Here is a 9,884-nt window from a genome sequence, read left to right on the forward strand (position 1 = left end):
GNTNNNAAAAAAAAAAAAAAAAGAGAAGACATCAATTTAGTTTCTTGACATACAAACAATATTCTTTGTATGTTTACTAGCTTACAGTCTAATCAGCTCATGTCAAAAGCTAAAATCTCTTATACATCTATAAGTTACATATAATTCTGTTTTGGAACACACAAGTAAAAGCATCAACACAATGTTATTTTACATAAGCTCAGTATCTCCTACAGAGAATAAGTATTTTATAGTAAAACTATGCTTAATTTCAGTAAAGAATTATCATTTTTATTCTTATATTTCATCATTTCTCTTTTCCTCTCATAGGGCCTTAAATTCCATTAGTAAAAATCAGAGTTTTCACCCTGAAAATAACTTACTATCTGCTACATAACATAGTGTTGTGTGTTGGGTATGAAGCATATTGGGTAAACACATTCATACCAAGTTATTTCTATCATCAATCTATAATCAATCTATAATCTGGAATGATTGTGGTATTTCAGCAAAATAAAACATAAAATATGTGCGTGTCTTTAAGATTTGCAGAGGAATAAAAGGAGAAATAATCTAATAAAAAGAACGTTATGAATAAAATATCTTCTATGGGATACATTCAAAGTTAGAAATTTTAACTTGGGTTCAATCTGCCCTTCATCCTAAGTTTTTAAAAGTCCAAGAAAGCTTGGCAGAAGTAGAAGGGCTTTTCTAGCAATATGCCAGTGACATACCACATATGAACTTTTCCACAATGACCTAGCATATTTCTATCACAAAATAACCTTCTGTTGATGGAAAGATAAAATATTGAAAAATGATACATATGTGAATGTATTAGAAAAGTGCTAGCTTTGTATATTATATAAATTTACAGATTGGTGACCCAATCCTCATAGGAAAGAACTCCAATGCTAACCTTTTATTTTGTCTTGTTCTCAACATCTCCCTTTCTCCTCCAAAAGGGGTCTTTAAAAAATCTCATTACAGAACATTTGCAAGTTTAGAAAGAATTTCTCTGGGTGTCTGGATGCCTTCTCTCATTTATTTAATCATTTATTAAGTTAATAATACAATTATATAAAAATATTTAAATTTATATTGGTGCCCAAAAGTTTAACTGTATTGATTATGTGGACTCATCCATTTTTTAAAAATGGTTATACATGACAAGACATACTCCTGATGGACTCCTTTCTACTGATAATTCCTGCTCCTTTAACTATCCTTAGCTTTTCATACATAACCCCATGTTCAACAATTTTTAAAAATTTGACTTAACTTCTGAGCAAAAAATAAAAGAAAAACAGAATGAATCTTTCAGCATCTCAGAAAAAATGACAATCATAAAACATCATATTTACTAAGCCTGATACGAATCAATGTAATCAAAAGAAAAACAAACACACAAGCAAACAAAAAAAACCAAATAACCATATTAACAAATAAGATGCTAAATTAAAAATCACGAGTTTAACTCTTTGTCATTTCCTGTGAGGAAACGCTTAACTGTATAACCATAGAATGAGAATCATTTTCACTGCAATCAGAAGAAGTTGTAGGGATATTAACATTACTAGGACTTCAAAAATATTTGCAAAGGCTACTGAAGTTCCCCATTTTTCTTCCCTTGGGCTTTATACGTAATCCAGCCAAGTCAACATACTGAAGTTCTCTGGCCTATTTTTTCCTCCACATTCAACTGCAAAGAGAAAAAAAAAAAGAGCACAAAATTCTAACGATATCTGCTTAAAAATTACAGGACAATGATCTCCATCTGAATAGGACAGATGCAAAGTATCTGTGGACAGCATGATAAGCAGCAATGTGCTCCAGTGCCTTGTGTAGAAGGACACAAGCATGGAAGGAGCTAACATGAGACAGAAGCACTGTTTCTTTTCATTTTTAAAACATAAAAGAATAGTCAATGTTTCAGTTTAAATGTAAGACCTAATATTGATCTAAGTATTACAAGTGGTATAATAGCTTTCTATAAAAGAAGAAAAAATATTCTTTATATTCTTTTAGAAGTTTTCTCTCATTCTCAATCTTAGTTTCTAAAATAAGACCTAAATGGGAAAATTGGAAGCATTTTATTTCAAAGAACTAAAGATATTAATAATCTGTCTAAAATTATTCCATTATTTCATAAATTTTCTTAAAGGTCTAACAGATTTGTGTAAATGTGGCAGGTAAGAATAAATTCTCCTCTCCATACAAATTGTACCTTTCAAAAAATAAAATCATAAAATTTTAAAATAATTAAGAGAACAAGATTAGTTTTACATGAACTATTTATATCTTGATCAAAACTCTTAGAAAATGCTAGTTAAAACTTTATAAAATATTATGAAAATTTTAATTCTTTAAAATTTACCCCTATAAAATATGAAGACATTTTAGGAGGAAGAAATATACTCATATGGACTACCCATTGTCTACCTGTCATGCATATTTTTTGATAAGCAATTCACAAATTGCTTAAAAAATTGCTTAAAAGTAGCTTAAATACTACATGCAATGCAGATTTGAGAGCTTGATACATTCCTAGTTTATTTGTAATATTGAATAATAATTCAATTTCAAAATTCACACTGGGAAGTTATTTATCTTAAATTCCTTGTAAAAACGTATGTTCATGTGTAATTTTTGTTTATTTATATAGTTCATCCAGCTCAAATCATCTAGTTAAACTAACCTAGTACTGACACATAATACAGGAAGTCCAAGGTGACTAAAATGTTGAGACCGCATGTTTACTTTGAACAGAGTTTATTTGTTACCCAAAGGGAATGCTTTATTTTATCAATGACTCATCTGAATCAGTTACATGAGGTAAAGGATAAACCTGTTTATGGAGAGAAAAGAACTGGCAGAAATTGTGTATTACCAAAGCACATCTTAGTCCTAAATGTTGAACATTGCACACTTGAAGCTAATAAAGTTTGTAGGAAAATTTAATTCATTTAAAAATCTTCATTTTCATCAAAATACTATATTACCTATAACTTGATATACTAACATTATTTATTTAGCATAATGTTATTTCAAGAACAGCTAAAGAAACATTCTCCGATTGAATGCTAACTAACATGGGAAAGAAATATGCAAAAACTATTAAACAAACAGGAGCTCTTTAGTAAAACATGGAAGAAGTTGTCAAATTTATATTCATTTGCTGCCTTAATTTTACGGTTTCTTAAGATCTAATGGAAAACATGCACACTGAGAAAAGTACATTTTAAAGAAGGACTTTAGTCTAGTATAAGACTAAAACGGTTTCTTGTGAGCTAACGAATGGCATCAACCAAACCGCAACAGCGTCTTCTAAGACAGGCATGATTTAAAAGTTACTATTTCATATATCCCTTCTTTAATCTGGCTCTTTTAATCTGTGTTTCACCTCAAATATTTGTTTGACAAGTGCTTTTGATTAAAATGTGGAGGAGACACTAGCTGTTGGAGGAATGAGCTTTATACTTAACCAGACAACAGTTGTTATTCCATCTTTTATTCTATGCAAAACTTCAACTTATACATACTAAATCCTTGCTTTGCTATTAGAAAATTATCCTAAAATGGAATTTAATCTAGTTACTCTTACAAATGAAATTCTGTCATATGTGAATGTGGCATTTAAAATTCAGATCATGGGAAGGCCATAAGTAAGATCTGTTGTATCTTATTGTTTTTAGAGACATATGGTTAACAAAATGAATCAAGATCGATTTCAGAGATTTAACATTCATGTATACCATGAATTTGTTTAGGAATAGTTTGAACTGCTGGTCTAAATTATAGTTTTCAAGGAGGAAATTTATGTTGATTTGTTTTATGTTCACATTCTTAAGTGATAACAAAATTTCCGTCTTCCTATGGCATAAACATTGATCAATTTGTGTCAAATAATAATAACCTTAAGAACCTTTTACGCTGTTTCTGGTCCAAGAGAAAAAACATGGGATTGTTGAAGTCTTGGTGGACTATATAAAATAAGACAAAAGAATTACGCATGTAACTATTTTATAACATAGAATTTAAGGTAAATAATTCCAGGTGTGAATTTTTGAATCTGAATTTTGCTTTCAATATTACAAATAAATAGTATATATCACATTGAATTGTTTTTTTCTAGTGTAATAGAACAGTATGAACAATCCCCAGTTAACAGTTATGAGAACTACACATATTATGTGCAGAACTCTTTTCAGTATTCTGACTAAATTAATAAAATTAATATAGCTTACATTTCTCAAAACTTCACACTGGTTAACATATCCTTAAAAGTGAAAAACATAATCTAATTTAAAGAAGCTTCTTTTGAAACATGGTATTTTTCCCTGAAACTGGAAAAGAAACAGTGGTAGCAGCTAATATTTACTGCACATTTACTATGTGCCAGGCACGGTTATATAGTAACACATACTGAGATATGTATCAGTTTATTTAATACTCATAGTGAGTCCATTACATAGGTACATTTAATACATAAGGAATAAAAAATAGAAAGATTTTAGAAAATTCCCCCCAAATCATATAGCTAGTAAGTGTGTGAATTGGGATCTAAGACCCAGGCAGTCTGACTCTTAACCATTCAACAATTTATACCATTCTTAACACATTCTACTTCCCATCTTTACATGAAAGTATTAAACATATTCTAATTATTTTCTATGACCTTCCTAAGACTGACAAAGCTGTATTCTATGCATTGATATGAAATAATTTATTAAATAATTAAGCTATGATGAGTATGGGCTAATAATTCAAAATAATAATTTAGGAGGTTTTATGTAAAATATATATTTCGTCATTACGTAGCTTCTTAAATACCTAAACTATTCAAAAACAGAACAAAATGCAACAAAAATTTTATAAGGCGCTTTTGGTATACCTTAAATATATTTATATTTCAAAATAAATCATGTCCTCAAATGCTATGCATGATATGTAGGGAACTTCTAACGCCATAATACTCAGAGCTTTAAACTTGAGTATCAGCCTTGTCTTGTAATATTTATGAGCATTATGAGAGAATTCTTCTATTTAAAACAATTCATCTGTTTTTTTTATTACTTTTAAAGAATGAAGTGAAACCAAGAAAACCACTTTTCTAAAGCTTAAATATCAACATTCATGTTCTGTCTACAAATTATTCAGTAACTTGGTGCATCTATCTGTGATCAGGCCATGCAACTGGAAATAAAACTACAAAACAAATTACTTTTTGAGAGTACAGCAAATGAATGAGGCATGCGGGACTGAACTGGAACTCACCATGGAGCTTTTATGGAAAAACACCCCGCTCCAAAGAGATAAGGCCTTCATGGAAAAGGGGGAAAAATGCAAAAAAATTAGAGAAAAACTCATTTAACATTAGCAAATACATGTATATCATACTGTTATAGAGTATGGATAAAAATAACTAAAAAATTAGTAATCATTTACAATTCTGCTGTATATACTGTCTGACATAACCAATAAACAAAATGATGTGTAGTAACAAGGCCCTTAATTTTCAGAGTTAGGGATTCAAAATTTTCTATTTCTCCCCCTTTTCTGGAGCACCCCTGTAGTATTTCTAAGTCAAAATAAAATAAAATTCACTGCTGAAGCCCTTTAAAACAAAGCATAAGTTAAATGGAATAATCAGATGGAGAAGAGCGAGATCAATAGCAACCAATGTGTGGCTGTGTGACACAAAATGGTTAAAATTAGCTAACAATGACTGGATAAAAAATTTGACATGACATTGTCCACTTTTCACTGGTTCCAGTCTCAGAACCACAGAAAGAGGCACATATTTTTCAAGTTGCTTATTTATTATATGTTGAATTGTATATTGTTGGTCAAAGGAAAAAACACTAAGTACAACTAGTATAATTTTTCTCTATTTTTGATCATAATCCAGGAAATTAGGATGTCTCTTAATAGTGGTGTAAGAGGTTAGCTTCCTTTACCTGGTCTGCACTAGGTTAGGTTAGTACACAGTAAACTAAAGCTACAATCACGTGTTTTAAATACAACTGGGATATAAAGTAAGACTTCAATGTTATACATATTTATTCTCAAAATTCTGTTCCCAGCATTTAAGATATACCATGCATATCTGCACATAAAGAAAACTGAGTGATTTAATGACATCCAAACCAAATGGCACTGTAACATTTGACATTTGGAAGCCATAACAAACGGAGGAGAAAAGCGCATTGGTAAAATGTGGGTATTTCCTTCTTCAAAATTGGTTCTAGAATTAAAAAAAAAAAAAAAAAATCTTGCTGATTAGCCTTAACTTTTTCCCAGTAAACTGAGTATATTTGACCAGAAAGCAAAACTTGAGAAAAATGTTTTCACGACAGTGAGTACAATTTTGAGGCTTGAAGCGCATTGTATACAAAGAAAGGAACACAGAAGAAACTGAGGTAGAAGGAAAAATGGGACAGATAAAACATAAACAAAATTTTAGAGATGATGCCAATGCCAAGCAAGGATAGCTCTCTCTCAGTTAGTAATAAGAACATACCCAGCAATACGATGGCAGCATCCACATTTAAAATACTAGATTTTAAACTTTTTTGACTGTGAACCCATAGAAATACATTTTAAGATATAAGCTGGTATGTGCATGAATACACACAAATAAGACTGAAGCAATAATTTAATGAGTGTGTTATTTGGAATAAACACTATTACTTAATAAATAATTTAATGAATGCATTATTTGTAATAAACATTACTATTTTTTATTTCAGTGTTTTATAAACATTAATTTAATGTTGGGATTATGTTACAATGCAGATAAATGCATATTCTAACACAGTGGGTCTGGCTGGGATCTGAGATTCTGTATTTCCAATAAGCTCCTAGGTAACAACAATGCTGCTGGTCTGCAGAACCAGTGGCAGAATTGCATTTTATTCTATTCTACTTCATTAAAGAAAAAAAAAATGTTGGCCATAATCTCCTTATATGATTTCATGACTAATTACCTCCAAACCAAAATGTTAATAGAGCTCAGCTTGCAGTTTGACAAACACAGATTTAAATAACTAAAACTACTTGAAGAGTACAATCTCTCAACTGAACGGTGAGCCCGTTCTGAAATGACAGGAAAAGGAATGGTTCAAGCTATTTCTACATGCCTACAAATACCTCTAAAACGAAGAGGTTTTTGTTGTCACACAGTATACAACTTCTCTTAATTTTACCTAATTAGGAAAGACACCTGAAATAACCAAATTGTCCAAACGATTCTGACAAAAGTGACTGTAAGCTGGAACATCCAGGCTTACGTTGCCCTTTAGTGCATACTGCACCTACTCAGGGTAGTCTCCCATCTCATCCAGAACATCAGCCTACTGATTTATCATAAAGAATTTAGAAGTTTACCTCAGTCCTTATTACTTAAAAGGTTTCTCCATTGATTGCAAAACCAAACAAGCAAAATGAAACAAAAACTTCAAGTGTCTAAACACTCAAAAGACCATCTGATATTCCCTACCTGTAGCGTCAGTAAATACCTTTCTTCCAGGTTTAGGTTTCCTTTTATGTAAAAGGAAATATATGTTAACCAAAGAAAATACAGAAACTTAAAAAAAAAAAAAAAAAAAAAACTCTAGATTTTCCTTTCCAGGCAGTAACATGTTGCCAACAAGATTTCTCCAGCTACTTCCTTGTACCATGACCCTAAAATGCACCATAAAACTCCAGACACTGTAGTTTGCAGGCCTGTACTAAATAAATAACATCATTGTTAAGTTTGAAGACAATAAGGTTCACTATTCACAATTTGACCCACTTGTGTTAGTTTAAAGTTATCCTACTGCAATCAAACTAGGATTCACTGGCTAACAGAACTCAAGGAGAAAGGGGGCTGGAGAGACAAGGTGAGAACCTGGTTTAGCATGTACACTTGGCATGTATAAAATCTATACTCACCCACCTCTGGCCTAGTCCTACAAGCTAGACCTCTGCCATATACATGTAAAAGAAGATCCACAAACTCCAAAGAATTATAGTGACTGATGTAATTACTGTCTTTGTAAGGGTAGTGTCAGCTGTTCTTTTGAAATGTGCCTGCTTCATCTTTCCTCAGTAGCAAAGGAATGAAAATATAAAGTCACGAAGTACAAATCCATGATCCAGCTGTCTTCACCTATGACTTCCCTCTCCCCTCCCAAAAGTTCACAGCTGTAGTATTGTATTAAAGCGAGATGAGGGTGGAAAGAAAAAAGATAATATGAGTGGGAGTGTATACTGAATGAAATATTCTCTGTATTAACACATGCAACCCAAATTACTATATTCAAATCTGAATAATTGGTGTTTTCCAATCACCGCTAAATTTTAGCAGGCTTAACAATCCTGCCATATAAAACCTACTCAATTTGTCATAATTATACCCCTTCTGAGCTGAATTCTGATTTTTAAATCTCAGGAAAATGTGGTAAAGAGACTAAAAATCCAGAAATATTACAGACTTATGTATAGGCCACCGTGAAATGACCTAGCCATTAGTTCTCAAAGGGTTTCTTCGGGAGACTCCCAGAAGATAGGAAAGAATTATGTTTTATAATATACCATAACACCATGTAAGTCATTCAACTGACGCATTTTGTTGAATGCCACATGGTACCACAAAGTCTTCAATCTTACTAGCTAAAAACAAGGCAAATATGAATAATTTTTTTAATATAGGAAAAAAGTAAAACTAGATTTGATTTGAAATCCTCCAATCCTCTATAATCTGTTCAATTTCAATTAATCATGTCCTAAGACAATTCAGGCACTGCCACAGAACAGACATCAGAATGAGCCTATATAAATATTAAAAGTAATAAACAGAGATGAAGCAGAGAAAAAGCTATACAACATTATGTGTCAAATATTGAAACAGAGCCATATTTCTCTAAAAATAAGTTCTAGGGATGCTAATGACTTCTAAATTCTGTGTGCCCTCTGTTAAAACAACAACTGAAGTGAACTCGCATTTCCCACGTGCATGTCAGTAAATTATTCCTAATATCATTTTTAAGTTCTACTTTGAATTTTTCATTAATTTTAATTGCTCACTATCAAAGAGACCTAAGGTATTATTGGTAGTCAACTATTGATCTGTAGGGGAAATCGAAGCTAAAACAGACAAGTGTCTAATTTGAGATACACATGATACCCAATTTTAAATGACAAACTCAAGATTTAGAAGATTTTCATTAGCAGGCTGAGCATGGTAGCTCATGCCTATAATTCCAGCACTTTGGCAGGCTAAGGCAGGACTGATTGAGGGTAGGAGTTCAAGACTAGACTGGGCAATATAGCAAGGCCTCATCTCTACAAAACATTTAAAAAATTAGCCAGGTGCGGTGACATATGCCTGTAGTGCCAGCTACTCAGGAGGTTGAAGCAGGATGATCACTTGAGCCCAGGAGTTTGAAGACACAGCAAACTACAATCACACTACTACACTTGAGCCTGGGTGACTCTTCATTAGGAAAAACACATTGATAATGTTAAAATTCTGTTATATGTGGCAAAAAAAGAGATTACCATAACATAAATAATGTCAAACTTCTGTAGAAATTTATGCCTGCTGACTTTTAAAACTATGGTATAGGCCGGGTACGGTGGCTAACGCCTGTAATCCCAACACTTTGGGAGGCTGAGGCAGGTGTATCACGAGGTCAAGAGGTCGAGACCATCCTGGCTAACATGGTGAAACCCCATCTCTACTAAAAATACAAAAAAACTAGTGGGGCATGGTGGCGGGCGCCTGTAGTCCCAGCTACTTGGGAGGCTGAGGCAGGAGAATGGCGTGAACCTGGGAGGTGGAGCTTGCAGTGAGCTGAGATCATGCTACTGCTCTCCAGCCTGGGCTACAGAGCAAGGAGACTCCATATCAAAAAAAA

General features: G+C 32.4%; 1 protein-coding gene across 1 annotated transcript in view; it reads right to left on the bottom strand.

Moving 5' to 3' along the window:
* BCAS3 (BCAS3 microtubule associated cell migration factor) overlaps nt 1-9,884 on the bottom strand; it is a 749,063-nt gene that overhangs the window by 381,880 nt on the left and 357,299 nt on the right. Inside the window, exon 17 of the mRNA XM_017870817.1 lies at nt 5,255-5,301. Coding sequence (XP_017726306.1) covers nt 5,255-5,301 — 47 coding nt within the window. The remainder of the gene's footprint in view (nt 1-5,254; nt 5,302-9,884) is intronic.

The sequence above is a fragment of the Rhinopithecus bieti genome, unplaced genomic scaffold (assembly GCF_001698545.2).
Source record: "Rhinopithecus bieti isolate Rb0 unplaced genomic scaffold, ASM169854v2 scaffold_5497, whole genome shotgun sequence".
NCBI classification, from domain to species: Eukaryota; Metazoa; Chordata; class Mammalia; order Primates; family Cercopithecidae; genus Rhinopithecus; species Rhinopithecus bieti.